The sequence below is a fragment of the Asparagus officinalis genome, chromosome 9, assembly GCF_001876935.1.
Source record: "Asparagus officinalis chromosome 9, Aspof.V1, whole genome shotgun sequence".
NCBI lineage: Eukaryota > Viridiplantae > Streptophyta > Magnoliopsida > Asparagales > Asparagaceae > Asparagus > Asparagus officinalis.
In genome coordinates this window covers 5,193,719-5,211,629 of record NC_033802.1, presented here as the reverse complement: position 1 = coordinate 5,211,629, position 17,911 = coordinate 5,193,719, and the positions used below count along the sequence as shown (strand labels likewise).

Here is a 17,911-nt window from a genome sequence, read left to right as displayed (position 1 = left end):
GCTTTTGTTGGGGCGGCTTCCCACCTGTCTCTCGGGGAGACCAGCTTCCTGAGATAACCTCTCTGTATTAAGTCCTCGATATCCTTCTGAAGGATTCGACAATTATTGGTGAGATGGCCATGCTCTCTGTGGTATCAGTAGTATTGCTGAACGTCTCGATTGCGAGGATTTGATTTTATTCGAGGGGCAGAATTGAGATATCCCTCCAGTTGAACCATATAGAGGGCATCAGTAAGAGAGGTGTTAAGGGTCGTGAGGTCTGGCTTAGACGGCGGCTCCCTCTTTCGATCCCTCCTGTCGGACCGATTTGGGCTGTAGCCGGCTCTGAGGGGATGGTTTGCCGACTCTTGTCTGGGAAGGGGATCCCTAGCCATCTCCCGTACTAGTTCGGCCACCTGAGCTGTTACGACGACCATTGACGTGGTTGGTGCTACAGGAGTCGCTAAAGCTACAACTGCTGCTACCACTGGTGTCGCCGATGTCACTGCTGTTGCCGTCATCGTTGTTGTTTTTGTTGCCTTAGCCGCATTCTTGTAGGTTCAGGCATCCTTCATGTCCATATACCTATGAACCTTGACCATCAACTGCTCGTATGCGGAGCATCGTTTCTTGGCAAGTGAGTTGGCCAGCTCATTGTTCGATAGGTCGGTCACAATGACCGACATGGCGACTACGCCTTTCTTAGTTGTCAACCTCTAACTGCTTCGCTTGGAACTCTTGAAATAGTTTCGGAGGCTCTCTCCAGGCTCCTGTCCCATCTGTATCAACACATGAGCATGCAACTTTTATTTGGTGTTGGCCAAGAAGTGGTACACAAACTTCTGGTTGAGTTGCTTGAAGCTGCCGATGGACTTCTTTTTCAGGACATTCCACTAGAACTTGGCACTTCCCGACAAGGTGATGGGAAAGCACCTGCAGATAATGGCTACGGGCGCCTGCAACATGCTCATCATATCATAGTAATTCTGGACATGCTCCGTAAGGTCTCCCTCGCCCTTGTATTTCTCCACTTGAGGCATCTTGAATTTCTCACTGGGAACATTCATGATGTCACTAGTGAGAGAAGTGTCCCCCTAATGGCTTCGGCGACTGATCAGTAAGTCCGATCATAGCCGGAGGCTATGTAGATAGCTGAGAGGCCTGGAGCGGCATTATAACGCTGAGGAGCTTGCTGAGCTCCTATGGTAGCGTTTTTCGTGCCATCACGACTAGGGTTGGGACTCTTATTAGTTCTATGTATTAATTCTATGTATTAAGAGTAAGGTTGACGAGGATCCGCTCGGCTAGTCGGCTGGCGAGAAGGAGATGCGTGCTTGACTAGGCTACTCTGTTGACCGGCATGAGCATCACGCAAAGGCGGAGGAGCTTTAGGCTGGTTTCCTGGTGGAGGATGAGTTGCTGAAGGTTGGTCCCCTGATGGTGGAGGAGCAACGGAGTAAGTGGGTGGAGGAGGATTCTGATAGAGGAGTTTGATAATGAAAGCTGCAAGCTACTGCTGGAAGGCTTGAGTGATCTGCTGGGTGGACTTTTCAAGCTGGGCTTGAGTGACATAGACCGAATGCGATGCTCCTGGGAAGGACTGATCAGGCCTATGCTTAGAATTAGACATGATTTTTCAGAGAAGAAAGAAAGCCTCACGGTAGGTGCCAAACTGTTGATGACTAATATCAAACAGTCAATGAGAGAAGTGGTCTGGTTGACAGAGGTCCTCTAACCCTCCGAATATCCGGTTCTGAGGTGTGCTGTTCTTCTCTGCACAAGTAGAAAATCGTAAGAGGACGGAGTTGAGTTCTCCTGTTGTTCCTCCGACGATAAAGTCAGTAATTTGCTTGAGTGGAGAGGTAATTGAACCGCGAAAGTTCTTAAGCACAGTGGGTATAAATCAAGATCTTACCTTATTGTTAAAAATAGTACCTCTATTTATAATGGTAGTAGGGGGTAGGATGGTACATTCGATCGAGTATGGGCTGACGGTCAAGTCAGCATTTGTTTTACAGGTGTCGGCCGATGAGTGGAGGGGAGGTCACTTCCATATTTAATGTGAAGTGACTGGGTGTGTGTGCTGCTAACATGGTCCGATGTGTCATAAAGACTATTGAGGACAGAGAAATGATGGCGCTAATGATGCATTTATTGACATTTATTACAAGGTGATTGGCTGTCAGTGCGCGGGAGGGAGCTCGAGTCTTGAGATAGTCGTCGCATTTCTACTTGTCCAGTAGAAGGTCGAGAAGTACTGCTTTTTGAGTCGCCCTTGCGAGATGGTCAGTCGAGTAGGTTGGTCAAGAAGTTGGCGTAGCCAGGGGTCGACATGTAACGCCTTTCGAGTCTCCCTTGCGAGATGCCGGTGTGTCGAGTCGTCCGAGCTGGGTCTTAGATTATCTTGAAGTGAAGAGTTGGCTCGATTACGCATAATGTGGGACACTTGTCTGCTATTAATTGGAGATTATTTTTTAGCACTAAAACGGCTATAACAATATGTGTTACCTTAATCATTTCTTTTTGTCTTCATCCTTTGCAAGTATATTATATTTATGGGCTCCTTGGTTGCATGATCTTAAACTGCACGTCGAAGTGTCCTGATTGGCAACAAGGCAATAAGTTTTGTTCTTTTTTTGGGGGGGGAAGCCTACTCTTGTTTGTGCCCAGATTAAGAATTTGCTTCCGTCCATGAGTGTTTATGTTATGTTGATGATCTTTTGTGAAGCTTTCTTGATTTTTAAGTGCTAATCGACAATTAATTCCAATTTGGTCTTTCACGGGTGAGGGCTTTGATGACAATGATAACCAACAGTGGGGTGGATGTATGCACCCTCTGGAGGTGCAGTTGCACCCCTAGTATTTTGTTATTATCTTATAAACCCCAGTAACTTCTACAATCTGCTCCCCAAAATTTTTAAAAATTGCACCCAATCAGTCTAAAAGCATTAAACAAACTAGTAGAGCCCATTTAAAATTTCAATAATAAAGTCATATGGGCCCAAATATTTAAAGGTCGATACTACTCCACTAGAAACGCAAATGTTCAAAACCCAAACCCAAAAATAACACAAAACCCGAACCCATTACCTTATAAATAGATACCTGTCTGCCTCCAACAACAATTTTCTGGATCCGCCACTGATAACCATGCTTGTTGAAATTTATTCTCTGGTCATGTGAGTTTCAGGTCTTCCAGAAAGCACTGACCATAAATACTTAAATAGTCATATATACAAAAGTTTGCCGTACCTGACCAGATGCCTGGTTGCTTGATGAAGGGCCTATTTGGTTGGTTCCTTAGAAACTAAATAGAAAAGAAAATAGGGGAGATGAAACCATCTCCAGTAGCATCCGCCCATCCCAAATGGGGTTCTTAAATGATGGGTTCCAAAAGAGAGGGTGCCGCATCACACTTCGTATTGGTTTCAAGGTGAGAACTACCCCCCCCCCCCACCCCCCCTCCCCCAAAAAAAAAAGAAAAAGAAAAAAAAGAAAAAAAGGGGAAAGTCTTATAGGAAATATGTTTTCCCATAACACGCCTCTTTGGTCTTTTGGTCAACCCAACGTAAGCTAGCATGCATGAACTTGCAGATGACAGTATACTGCATTTCTTTCAAATACCCTGATTTTACAACATGCACTATAGCCTTGGCCTATTTACTTCTGTATTTGGTCATAGTTATTCCCTAATTTTGGAACATTCTTTGTTGTCATTTTACCCTTTTCTTTTTTCTTTCTATTAGACTATCTTTATACATGAATATGTTCAAACTTGATTTTAAGCACTCAAAGCTAATGAGGTTTTGATTCACTCCACTTTTTGCAGAGGGTTTTCTTGGAGGGAAATCCATACCTCCTGGTAGTAACCATGGCCGTATCTCTGCTACACTCTCTATTTGATTTCTTAGCATTCAAGAATGGTAGGCTGAATGACTGTTATATGTGACTTCATATGTAGTCTATAGACTCAGCTTTGTTTTCTCATTAGTGTTATATGTGACTTCTTATGGTAGGCTGAATGACTGTTATTTGTCTTGGTTCTTGCAGATATCCAATTTTGGAATAAAAACAAGTCAATGGAAGGATTATCAGCAAAATCAGTTGTCGTGAGCTTTATTAGTCAGCTAATCGTTTTCTTATACCTCCTTGACAATGATACATCTTGGATGATCCTTGCCAGTTCAGGGGTTGGTTGCTGTATAGAGTTTTGGAAAATTGGCAAAGCCATGCATATTGAGGTATGCTATAACTAGCTGTTTTCTTTTCTAGATCTTGGCAAGATATTGATCCTAGGCGATTCAACTTAATCATAAGTAACACCTAGAGTTATAAAATTATTTCTTGCTGGTACCTAGAACATTCAAAGTAAGAAAATTTGTCTGAGGTACATCTAAATGTGTTTGCCGCAGTTATGGTTTTAGTTATGTTGTATAAAATCTGCATTAGGTGCTTATATTTCTGATGAAAGAGGCCAAGCTTGTGTTTAAGTTTCTGCTCACAACTGCCACTGAAATTTGATTTTTCTTTTTCAATTCCTTATTTTTTAGGATTTAGTTTCCTAACAATGGTATGCATAGAAACATCTGAACTTTATCCTTATTGGAGATTTTATTTATTTACTTTGATTTTTATTTTTCATCAATAAGTGTTCAAGTTTCTTCTATTCTACTGTTTAATCTACATGTTTGATGACGGTAAAAAAGTTTTAAGCATGTACAAATTCTTTGGTCATCCCCTCTGATGTTTTGTTAATCTTATCAGATTGATAGAAGCGGAAGAATACCGATGTTGAGATTTCGAGATCATGATTCATATGCAAAGAACAAAACCAAGGAGTACGATGATCTTGCCATGAAATATCTATCTTATGTTCTTTTGCTTCTTGTTGCTTGCTCTTCTGTCTATTCGCTCATGTATGAAAGGCACAAAAGCTGGTATTCTTGGATACTTTCATCTCTCACAAGCTGCGTATACATGTTTGGTAAGTCCTCTTTTGCATTTTGATAAGAACTGGATCCTTGCTTAAATTTATTGTAAATGCCCTAGGGGACATTCTCATTGTTGGAATACTTGTGTTTATATGATTTTCCATTATTTGGTAGCATAACAAGATCCATGATAGGGTCTGACCGCCATTCTACTGGTCTGCAATATTATTTTAAAAAACAGCCACAGACCCACACCTATAACATGGTGTAAAAGGGGACTGCTGTAAGCTTTAAAAAAGTTTGGGGGTCTTTCACCTTTGAATATTCAACTTGGAGAAGGTCACATGCTGATAATATCCAGGGTTTGTCAGCATTTTACTATTAATTATATTGAAAGTCGCATAATATTGACCAACATACTAACCTCCCGATAAATATTGTTTGGAAGAGTACTGTTAATCCAACACTATTCTAAATTTACTAATTCTGCTTATGCTTGTATGATTTCCAGGTTTTATCATGATGTGCCCCCAGCTATTTATAAACTACAAGCTGAAGTCAGTTGCACATCTGCCATGGAGACAGATGACCTACAAATTTCTGAACACAATCATTGACGATCTCTTTGCATTTGTCATCAAGATGCCAATTCTACATCGTCTTTCAGTTTTTCGTGATGGTGGGTTTTTCTTTTTCTTTTTTCCTTTTTACTTTCCATAGCCTCAAAACCATTTCGACTAAACTTTCCAACTTGTTTATGGTTATTGTATAATCTTACCATCTAAGCTTTTGTAGCAACTCACGAAAAAGCTATTAAATGGTCCATGTGCACCGGGTAGTTGATACCAAGGAGAGAATAACTCTTGCTTAGTGTACTAATCCCTAAACCCTTGTGCACATCGATTCAAGGATATAAAGCTCTTGATGTACCAACTCCCCACTGGACAGAGATCAATGAATAGTAGCTCCACTCCATTATTTTAAGTTGGAAGATGTGAAAGAAACTTTTGTCAGTTAAATCAAAGTTTATTTTGAATTTTTTTCTTTCTTTTTGGGTTCTGCAGATGTTATTTTCTTGATATATCTATATCAGAGGTGGGTATATCCAGTTGATAATAAGCGTGTCAATGAGTTTGGTTTTGGAGGGGAAGATGAGGACCAGAGCGTGATCACCTCCAGCTCAGATGCCGTTCAGAACGGCGACGAGAGTACCGAAGGTGACAAGAAAACCAATTGATCATTCAGGCAGTTGCATACTTTTGAGATGGATCGGTATAGAGAAGCATTGCGTTATTGTCAATCCAACCCTGTTGAAAATTTAATTGCAGACGCATTTTTTTTTACTGAAAGAAGTGGATACAAATTATCAGGATAAACTCTACTAACCATCCTGTAGTGTTGTCTTCTATAAATTCATGCAATGTTCTTATATATTTCTAGGTATTTTGCTGATTTCTCAGCGGGATTGTAATTAGATCAAATTTTGAATATTGCTTTTAGTGTAACACATCAACTATTATATTCTATTCCTCATAAAGTTAAAAGTGGTGTGCAATGTTTCAAGATATCTCCAGGTATTTTGTTTGTAATGTTTGGAGATATTTCCAGGTATTTTGTTTACTTAGCTAGATTGTAAATAGATCAAATTTTGAATATTGCTTTTGAGTGCAACGCATCAACTACTGTTATATTCTTTTCTTCATTATGTAAAAGTGGTGTGTATGTTGAATTCTGTTTGCCTTTGATAGGTTTTTTATGATATTGGTCCCTTAATTATGTTTGAATTAGTTCCTTCAGAAGATGGATTTATAGAATAAATCTTCCACCGAAGAACTTAAATCCTTGTTTTGACCTCCAATTTGCTAATGACCATTTGCTATTTTCGTTATGTCTCTGTCGTCCCCTCATCTTTTGCTACTAGCCAACACTTGGCCACCTCCGGCAACGATCAGCGACCTTCAGAACTGCTAGCATCACTAGTTCCTTTGAGACCTCAAGCAGCTCGTATCTTGCTTACTTATGATCAATGACAGAGAGGGCACAAAGGATGCTAATGCTCAGAGGGGCCATGGTATGTAAAGTGTAACTGTGCAGAACTTTTTTTATTATTATAAATTTATCATCATCATATCTGAAGAAAACCATACGACATTTCCGTGTATAACTGGCAATTAAAAAGTTTACCAAAAGTGAACTGCATAGAGTTATTTAGAGTTTATCATATCATAATCATATGTAATTATGTTCGCATTGCATTATTTTGGCAAAAGGACATAATAATAGTGTTTACCTTTGAGGATACATGTTTAGAAATTTCCGTTGTGAGGTTTACTTGCTCTCAGATTCAGTTTTTCAACTGCTAGTCTTAGAATTTTTCCGTAGTTGTTTAGCTATATGGATTTCTCTGAACCATTACCTCTAATTTCATTACTGACTTGGAGAAGGTTTTATTTGTTTCTAAAAAGTGGCAGAATTGTAGAATACCAAACAGATCTACATATTTATTTATTTCCGTCAAAGTTCTTTAGAAACAGATAGTCTATAACTTCACAAATCAGCATATAACTTCGCAAATCAATATATTCTAGTTCTATGAGTAAAAAAGACCATCCTATAGTTGAGCCATCTGCTGAATATTGAATGGATAACAGTCGGAAGGCGTTCCAGTGAATGCTCGCTGGGCTAGGATCAAATTCACAGCTTGTGTTGAATGGAATGCGTCCCAGAAACATGCTGGTTGCGATCTCTACAAGGAATGGCAAAAGGTAAGCATGTTATCTGTCCCCGGTTCCTCCCCAGCCCACAACATCCTTGGTCGATGACCGTAAAACCTGTCAATTTCCGTCATCAGTAGTGTCTATTCGATAGTCTTATGAAGAAACTTTAGTATGTTGTACAGTGGGTCTTAAACATATACCAAAAGTTTTGGGGTTATTTATGATTTCGTCAAGGGCACCATAGGTGTTTCCATAGGCAAAGATCGCTCCCGTGTGATATTTATTTAGTTGCTGGACTAGGGTTTTGAGGCCGACGTTGAACGGACCAAGCATCTGATTCACTTGGTCAATACAACGATAAGGAGGAGCTAGACCCATTGCTTGCTGGTTAGGGATGCAGCCCAAGGGGCCAATTCCAGTCAAGAAAAATTCCGGAAGTCCTAAGCTGTATAGTGCCTGAACAATAGGAATACCAAGAGTTAAAGAACATATTAGGTTCACAATGTTTACAAGTTTTGTTTATTCTTTACCAGTAATTGTCTAGTGTAGTGGTTAAGGAGGAGGTTGGCATATTGCTGAGGGTTGTAGTTGAATCTGGTAAGGTACAGAGGTGGCAGCAAGTAGTTATTGATGTAGTCATTGCTTCCAATAACGAACATGGCAATGGACCTAGCGAGATATTGGGTCACGTTCTTTGCTGACATCAGGGATCTCAGTTGGTTCAGGTTGTCTTGGAAATTAAGCACTTGTTGCCTCAGGCTATATCTCTGCGCCTGATGTTAGAAATAACTTTTTAGAGTAGATGAGTTTAAAGAGAGAATATTTATGAAAAGCACAAACATATATCAGATTTGAAGCACATATAATTAACAGTCACAAACACAAATCTAATGAGTTTCAAAGCAAGGCCTACATCCTTAAGCAACAGCTGACAATCCTTTTCATTGTTCAGAGAAAAGAAAGAAGAGAGGAAGGGAATACTATCACAATCAAGAGAATAGAGGGAGGAAACGTTAGTACCAGGAATTGGCCAGATTCATCAAGGATGCCTCCAGCTGCTGAAGCATAGTTCACTCCAGCAAGCAATGCTGTTCCATTGAGGAAAGGACTTGTATATGGTGGAAGATACGGAAGCCCCAGGAGATCACCTGAGAAGCAACATAAACCATATTTCCCATTAGGATTGTTGCCACTGAATGTTAATTTTTTGTTAGCATAAAAAAATTGTTCATGTTCATCGAATTCAAGCCTACTTCATGCCCAAAGTTTGATGATCAGGAACTTACATATCTATCACAGTCTTTCCATTACAAAATCTCCCAGTTGGTCCTTGAAAGAAATCAATCCCATAAGGATACTAATTTGCCTTTGCTATAGAGCTCAAGTAATTGTTGTTGCCATTATCAACCAAAGAATCACCAAACACAAACATAGCTGGGACTTGAGGTGCACTGAGCACCCTAATTGAACATTGTACTAGTACAAAATTAGCAACAAAGAAACAACTAATCATGCTCATTTTCTCCTTCTCGAGAAGCTGAATATGAAGCAGAGTACAAGATATTATTGTTCTAGTTTTTCATAATATATTGACTGTTAGAGATTTGATGGTTAGAGAAGTCACTTTCTTATGAAACGGCTAGCAGCTGAAGAACATATGAAATTCTTGCATTTTGGTATACTTTAACCCTGTTTTGCTCCTGTTTTGGTGGTTTTTTTAAAAGATTCTTGTTCTTTTTTGCAGTTATCCGTTTCATTTTAATGCAGCAGTGCTGATTGCATGTTGCAGTTTGGAGAAATGAGATGATGACAAAACTTCGAAACCTATATTTTCCTGATGGTTGAAACTGTTAAAGGTTTGTTTCTTTGCACCAAAACCCCACAGGATGAAAGTCCTTTTTGTGGACAGAAATCCTGATCCACGCAATGATATTTATTTTAATCCTCTTTAAACACATGGCCTGTAGATTTTAACGTGGGTAACTTTTCTTATTATGTTAAAGGTTCCATTTGTTGTAACAAAACTTTGAAGTTGTGGTGAGTGTTGATGGTTATAACTTTAACAGAAACTTACACTAATAATTTTGGTTTAGCACGACAGATGCCTATACACAAACACATATATACACACAAAAATACACATGAAAAGAAAATTACTCACACAAACAACATACATACAAAAATTATAAACAATTTCACTCAACATGTAGGAAGGAAGACTGAATTTAGTAGAAAAGGATATATACTTAATTTATTCACCCATCATTGATTTGCTGGCCTTGTTTAAGATATATATGTTCCAATTACGCATGGGCACGCACACCCACACCCATGCACGTGCACACCCACGCACACACTCACACCCACGGACACACACCCACACCTGCACACACACCCACACACACGAATACACACACAGACACGCACACACGCAAGCATGCACGCGCTCATGCCCTCCTACCAGCCCGCGCACGCGCACACATATCATGAACTCATGCTTACAATGTCATACTTGGTGTGGTAACTGACATGCATCATGATGATGTCATGCTTGGTGCGGTAGCTGATATGCATCATGATGATGTAGATGTTAAGAGCAAGTTATGTAGATGTTAAGAGCAAGTTATATTTCTTAAAGCAATGGAAGTAAATATCAACCCAATTTTTGTTGAAAATAAAACTAAATTCTTGATAAGATGCATTCCCACTCAGTATAGAAAGCAATATTGATTTTAATTTGGATGGAAAAGTTTAGGCATGCTTCTTGGATCATTGATTCTGTTAGCCATTTTTTTCACCTATGAATATGTTACAAGAAACTATGAGTTAATGATTTCCTTTCATTAAATTTTCTTTAATAAACAGAAATAATATTTTATTTTTCACTCAGGAAAATCTTGCTAGCTGCTATTTTTATTAAGCATCTAATCAATATGATTAATCTTCAATTTCTTAGTCAAAGTTAGAAGCTAGTTCCACCTTTTTTTTGTTGTCAAAATTAGATACTGTTGGACATTTTTTTCATCTATTAATATGTTTCAAGAAACTGTGAATTAATGATTTTCTTTCATTAGTGAAATAGAAATAATATTTCACACTGAAGACAATCTTGCTAGTCAGTATTTTTTATTAGACATCTAATTAATATGAATAATCTTCAATTTCTTAGTCAAAATTAAGACTAGATCCACCTATTTTGTCACAATCAATCTCTTATCACACTAAAGACTGATCAAAGAGATGATGATTATGAGAAGAAATTTCATCTACTTGGATTACTCTTTTACATCACTCTATTAGTGCTAATTTAGAGTCAAAAGGAAAGTGGAGATGTTAAACTTAAATTGGTCATTTGTTGTGTTTGGTTTGTGAATTTGGAGATAAACAAAGCAGTAAAAATTCTTAATTTCTTCACACCTACTATGAAAATTAAGGAAAGTTCTAATTCAATATTTGTTGGTTTGTTTTGTAACATGAAAAATTAACTAAGTTGAAGTGAGTGAGGAGAGTACAAATATTATTCATTATGTTTCTTTTTGTTAAATGATAGCTCATTCAAGACTGATTTAGCAGTTAAGGTTTCATGACTTACTCTAGGTATGTGACGGAGATAAGAGTTTTAACTGTTTGTTCCTCAAACTCTGATGTCCCAAAATATAGAAATTAAAGCAATTTGATTAAACATTCTCTTCCCTCTGAACCTCATATCCCAAACAATTTTGAGTGAACAAGTAATTTATAGGGTTCTATGATATTGGTCCCCAAAATTATGTTTGTATTGAATTAGGTCCCTTATAAGACTTGTAAATATAAGTCTCCTGAATCCTTTCACTTACAGCAAATAACTTAAATTGTTTTGTCAATCTGCAGTTAGCTGACAACCATTTGTTAATGTTGCTGCCACCAGTTTCTTGAGACTTTCAGTAGCTCTATCATCAAATATAGATAGAACAGAAAGGATGCTAATGTCATATCTGAAGAATAATACGACATTTCCATGTATAAATGGCAGTTAAAGAATTTACAAAAAATTTGAACCGCATAGTGTTATTTTGAACTTATCATCCTGCAATCATTAATAATCATGTCTCATATTGCTCAACTAATGCTACTACTTTTGAGGATGCGTCATAAATTTCTGTTGGGGGGTTTAGTTCTTCTGTCTGAATAAGGGTCTTCACCAGTCTTAGAATTTTCTCACAGTTGTTTATCTACATGGCTTGCGTAAAATATTTAGCTCTAATTTCATTATTGCCTTGGACAAAATGTGACTTGTTTTGCATCCTTAACCTCACTAAAATGTTTACTGGTAGATTGTTCGTACTGATCTACATATTTACTTACGCCTTTTTAGAACTTGCATTTAGAAACACGATTTTTTTCCCGTGGATACAATCTTATATTTAGGGTAAATTTACATAAACCACCTTATATTTCTAATTTATACCTAAACCACCTACAAAGTTAGTTTTCTTCCAATCAACAACCTGACCTCACTTTATTTTTCTAAAATTCTAATAATGCCCTCCTTAATCTCACACGGGAACATTGGGAAGCTTGCAGAGCATCTACAAGAGAGGTCACGTGCTTTACATGTGAGATCAAGTGAGGGTACTTTCGGGATTTCAGGTGGTTAATTGGAAGAGAGGTTAACTTTGTAGGTGGTTTAGGTATAAATTGGAAATATAAGGTAGTTTAAGTAAATTAATCCTAAATATAAGGTAGCTTCTAGGAAACTCTAGCACTATGATAACAAGACCATCGATAGCTTAGCTCTCTGCTAAATATTGATTGGATAACAGTCAGAAGGCAGTCCAGTGGATGTTCGCTGGGCTAGGATCAAGTTCACAGCTTCTGTTGCCTGAAATGCGTCCCAGAAAACATGCTGGTTGCGATCTCTACAAGGAGTAATGAAAGGTAGGCACAGTATTTTGAATATTTAGATGACTGTGAAACCTGTCAAGTTCAGTCATCAATAACATCTACTAGATGAATATTTTGATATAGGTCATCAACTGTTGATATTTAGAAATAAGTCCTCCAAAAACTTTTAAGTTACAACAAATAGGCCCCTCTAACTAAAATCTGGTATTTTAAACTATAAAGCTAATGGTTGTTTGTTGTTTTCCATTATGCCTTAAACTCTTGCTGCTAGAAATTATTTATGTATATCAACCTTTGGAGACTTATTTCAAAATACTGATAATTTGGGCAACCTGCGACCAATATCTAGACTCCTGAAAAGCTTTAGTGTGTAGTGCAGTAATTTCTCAGAACATACCATAAGTACTAGGACTGTCTAGGATATCACCAAGTACAGCACGGTTGTTTCCGTAGACAGGAAGGACTTCTGTGTAGTTTCCATAGACAGGATATTTGATGACTAGAGAAGTTGCTTTCTTGTGAAATGGCTAGCAGTCAAAGAACACATGAAATTATTGCATTTGGGTATACTTTTCTTCCCTGTTTTACTCCTGGTCTTTGTGGTTTATTAAAGGTTCTTTTCTTTTTGCAGTTATGTGTTTCGTTTTGATGCAGCAGTATCGGTTGCATGTTGGAGTTTGGACAAATAAGATGGAGGACAAAAGTTTGAAACCTATCTTCCCTGAGGTTTGAAGTTAAAAGGTTTTTTTTCTTGCACCAAAACCCCACAGGTTGAATTGCCTTTTCATGGAATAAATAAAGATTCACTGCTGTGATACTTCAACTTTTTTAATCCGCTTTAAGCATGCGGCCTTCAGAAGGTTGAAACTTTATATTTGTTTCATGATTTATATTTTTATGCAATACATGCAAGCATGCATAAATAATCAGAATCAAAATAACCTTTGGATTCATGGTGTCGTAATGTTTGTTTAAGAATTAATTCACGAGCTCAACAGTTGATATACTTTAAATGAAAGCATAAAAATGGAAGTGGAAGAGGATACATCTTGAAATATTGGAGCATCCAATAGTGTCCAAATGTTATACACATTAAAATCCTAAAATTTGCGTGCCCATGTAAGAGTCATGTAGAATTTATCGTGCAGTAATCATCAGTGATTATGTCTTACGTGCCATTTTCTTGGCAAAAGAACATAATGCTGGTGTTACTACCTTTGAGTATATGTCTGTAGAAATTTCTGTTAGGAGGTTTTAGTTCTGCTGTCTGAATAAGTTTTTTTTTGACTGGTGGTCTTAGAATGGAAAATATGATTCATGTAGCCGACCCGAAACATTTGGGATAAAGGCTTGGTGGTGGTTGTTTGTTGGTGGTCTTAGAATTTTCTCATAATTATCTAGCTATGCAGATTCCCCACTAGCCTCGGAAAAATTTGGTCTGTTTCTACTTTCTAAGCCTTACTAAAGTGGTTATTGGTAGATCGTTCATACTGACCGACTACATTTTTTTATGCCTTCAATATTTGTCTTTAGAAATTGATAGTCCACAGCTTGATGAGCAAACTCTAGCACTATGAGAAAAAAGACCATCCTATAGCCGCGTCATCTGCTGAATATTGATCGGATAACAGTCAGAAGGTCTGGTGAATGCTCGCTGGGCTAGGATCAAGTTCACAGCTTCTGTTGGATGGAATGCGTCTTAGAAAACATGCTGGTTGTGGTCGCTACAAGGTTAATGAAAGGTAGGCACTGTATCTGTCCTTGATTCCTCCCGAGCCCGCAAGACTCTTGGTCTATGATCGTGCTGTCAAGTTCAGTCATCAGTAGCATGAACTAGATGATCCCAAAAAATCATTGGTATTTTGAAATAGGTCCCAAAATGTTGACATTTATAAATAACTCCTCCAAACCCATTAAGCTACATCAAATAAAAAGATAACAGTTGTTTGTTATTTCTGTTGTGCCTTCAACTATTGACACTATCCCTTCCTGTGTGGCACTGTTGAGCTCAGGCGACACCAAACGTTTACAGCTACTATGTGCCATAAATTGTCAACCACTTGTCCTGACCGCTATTGTCGTCGTCGGCCACCGCTAGCTAGCTGTCATTGCCACTCTTGCTGGAGAGGGAGGAGGAAAGGGGAGAGAGGGAGGGAGAGTTAACTAAGGTAGGGTTGGTCTTGGTGGGGATAGATAACCCTACTAAGTTAGATATTAACATAAGACATTAACATGCAGTTGTTTGCTCTAACTTAAAGATCCTTGGCGGATTATTTCTTAGATATCAACTTTGGGAAACCTATTTCAAAGTACTGATAATCCAGGGGACCAATATCTTAAATCCCAAAAACCTTTAGTGTCTTTTGAACATACCGTAATTACTAGGTTTGTTTATGATATCATCCAGTGCAACATAGTTGTTTCATAGACAAAAAGGGCCTCTGTGTGGTTTCTGTTCAGTTGCTGGACTTGGACTCTTGAGTCTGGCGTTGAAAGAACCAACCATCTGATTCACCTTGTCGACACAACAATCAGGAGGAGCCTGACAACTTGCCAGCTGGTTAGGGGTGCAACCCAAGGGGGCCAATTCCTGTCAAGAAAAATGTCCGCAGTCCTAAGTTGTATAGAGCCTGTAACGTTAGGATTACCTGGAGTTAATACAGTATTGGATTCACAATGTTTCAAGGGTTGATTGAGGATAGACCCTCTGTACTATCGCCCAACCCTGTAGTTCTTTTTTACTCTTTTAGCCTCAGATAAATAGAAAATGAATTTTCTTTGATTACAAATAGACCTCTTGAGGCAGAAGCAAAAAAAAAAAACGGGGGCTGGGGGTGGTGGGTTGTGTGTGCGTGTGGGGGTCTGTCCCAAACCCTAGATGTTCCACCTGTTTCTTCGCCAATTGGTTGATAGAACAATAGGCAATTAACTCATGTTTAAAAATTCTGTTTGTTCTCTACCATTAATTGTCTAGTGTTTTGGATTCACAATGTTATAGGTTTAATTGTAGGTAGACCCCCTGTGCTTACGCCCAATTGTGGATAGACCCTCTTAAGTGAACTTCTCCGACTCTTTTACCCTCAGAGAAAGAGGACATTGCTTTTTGACAAATAGACCTCCTGAGGGTAAAAGAGAGAATTTTTTTACCTAGGGTGTCTTATTCGCAATTGGAGTACAGGGGTTTTATCTGTAGCAATAGCTACGTGGGTCTATTCGCAATTTGGGCTATAGTACAGGGGCCTGTCCACCATTGACCCATGGTTAAAAGTTGTGTTTGTCCTTCACCAGTAATTGTCTTGTGTAGTGATTGAGGAGGTGATTGGCATACTGCTGAGGGGTGTAGTTGGAACTTGTAGGGTACAGAGATGGCTGCAGGTAGTGGTTGATGCAGTCATTGCTACTAATAAAGTGCATGACGATGGACTTAGAGATAGATCGGCTCAGGTTTGCTTCTGGCATGGTAGACCACATTTGGTTCGTGTTACTTTCATAGTTGAGCACTTGTTGTCCCGGACTGTACCCTGTCCCTGATATACTACATTAAGTTTCAGAGTGCAGAAGTTAGGAGAAGTGTAATTTTGTCAGAACAAATCTTCCATAAACCTTGAAGATTAAATTAAACCCCTCCGAACTATTGGAAAATCTCAAACGTTTTGAATGAAAAGCATCCATGTGGGAGAACAGGACACAACGTCCTGGTCATATTTTTAGAATTTTCATCTCCAGCGAATGAAAAGCATCCATGTGGGGGGGTGTTCATTTAAGAGAACAGAGGGATTAGAGTATTTGTGAAGAGAATAGAGGGACAAAAAGTTGGCCAGATTCATCAAGGATACCTCCAGCTGCTGACGCATAGTTAACTCCAGCGAGCAATGCTTGTTCCATTGAGGAAAGTACTTGTATATGGTGGAAGATATGGAATTCCCAAAAGATCTCCTTTAAGGCACATAAATAATGGTTATCACACTAGGATTACTGAAAATTTTGAGCTTATTTTATGTCTAAAGTCTGATGATTAGGAACTTACTTGGTGCATTTACCACAGCCTTCCCATTACAAAATCTCCCAGTTGGTCCTTGAAAGATATCAATCCCATAAGGATGGAAGTTAGCCTTTGCTGAAGCGATCGAGTTATTGTTGTTGCCATTATCAACCAAAGAGTCAACAATGAACATAGCTGGGACTTGAGGTGCGCTTAACACTCTAATTGAAACTCGTACAAATATGGCAATGAAAAAGTAACAAAAAGTGCTCATTTTCTCCACCACGGAAGTAATACTAAGCAGAGTACAGAAGATTTTGTTCTAGTTGTTGAGATGAAACTCATGAAATTCTTGTTTTCTGGTATGCTCCACTTTTTTCCTCTTGGTTTTGTGGTTTGTTGAAGACCCCTTGTTTTGTTGTTGTTGTTGTTGTTGCAGTGCTGGTAGCATCTTGCGGAGAAATGAGGTGATGACTAAAGCTTGGAACTTATTTTTCCAGAGGTTTGAAACTGATAAAAAGTTCCTTTTACAGCACCAAAACCGCAGAATCCTGGATTCAGGCAAAGGTATTTTCTTTATTCTCTTTAAATACGCGATCCGTTGGATATAAACCTGGATTTCTCTGGATCATATTAAAGGTGCCTTTGACTGCACAAAGCTCTGAATTTATGGTGAAGGTTGAGAATTTTAACTCACACTCAAAACAGGAACTTATGTAACATTTAGTCTCGGTACAAGCACAAGCATGCGCACGAAACAATACTAAATTTTTACCAAAATTTGGAAGTGCTTGCACACGAACAGCGTACACATTACAATTGAAAACATTCAAGGTGGGGATGAAGATTGAATTCCACAGAAAAATGTTCTTCATTTATTTCTCTCTCTCTCATCGTTTTGCAGATACACGTCTGTTATTATATTGAGAGTTACCATGTAGTGATTATGATGTGATACTTAGAGTGGCAACTGACGCAGATGCATCATGATGATGTGACTGTTAAGAGCTAGTTACGTATTCCTCCTGAAAGCAATAATGGTAGATATCAACTCAAATCTATGGTGAAGTAATGGGACTAAGTTCTTGATGTGATGCATTTCCACTCAGCGACAGAAAGTAGTAATATTTGATGTAAATTTGGATGGAAAGATAGGCATGCTTCTTGGATCAATGATTATGTTGGCCATTTTTTCGCCTGCGCGAAATCGCGATTAATGTGTTTGCTTCATTAATCTCTCTTTTAACAGACCAATTATTAGTAAACATTTCATCTTTACGCGAAAATATCTTGCTAGTAGGTGCTACTCGCATCCACGCCATTTTCGATTAGACATCAAAGCGTGCGATTAATCTTTCATTGTTAGTCAGAATTAGACGCTAGCTTCGCCTCTTTTTTTTTTTTTTTTTTTTTTTTTT

The 17,911-nt window shown here is 38.5% G+C and overlaps 1 protein-coding gene, 1 long non-coding RNA gene and 1 pseudogene across 3 annotated transcripts in view; 2 read left to right on the top strand and 1 right to left on the bottom strand.

The window, feature by feature from the left end:
- LOC109823776 (cleft lip and palate transmembrane protein 1 homolog) overlaps nt 1-6,477 on the top strand; it is a 21,254-nt gene extending 14,777 nt beyond the window's left edge. Inside the window, exons 8-12 of the mRNA XM_020390151.1 lie at nt 3,809-3,902; nt 4,030-4,220; nt 4,744-4,963; nt 5,422-5,589; nt 5,975-6,477. Coding sequence (XP_020245740.1) covers nt 3,809-3,902; nt 4,030-4,220; nt 4,744-4,963; nt 5,422-5,589; nt 5,975-6,147 — 846 coding nt within the window. The 3' untranslated portion in view covers nt 6,148-6,477. The remainder of the gene's footprint in view (nt 1-3,808; nt 3,903-4,029; nt 4,221-4,743; nt 4,964-5,421; nt 5,590-5,974) is intronic.
- On the bottom strand, nt 7,316-16,883 carry LOC109823777 (annotated as a pseudogene).
- On the top strand, nt 8,782-17,902 carry LOC109823778. Of its 2 annotated transcripts, none has more exons than XR_002242465.1 (4): nt 8,782-9,483; nt 12,430-12,544; nt 13,143-13,252; nt 16,933-17,902. It is a non-coding gene; the product is annotated as an uncharacterized LOC109823778 (long non-coding RNA). The 2 variants fall into 2 exon arrangements; XR_002242464.1 differs by having other exon boundaries at nt 13,143-14,253.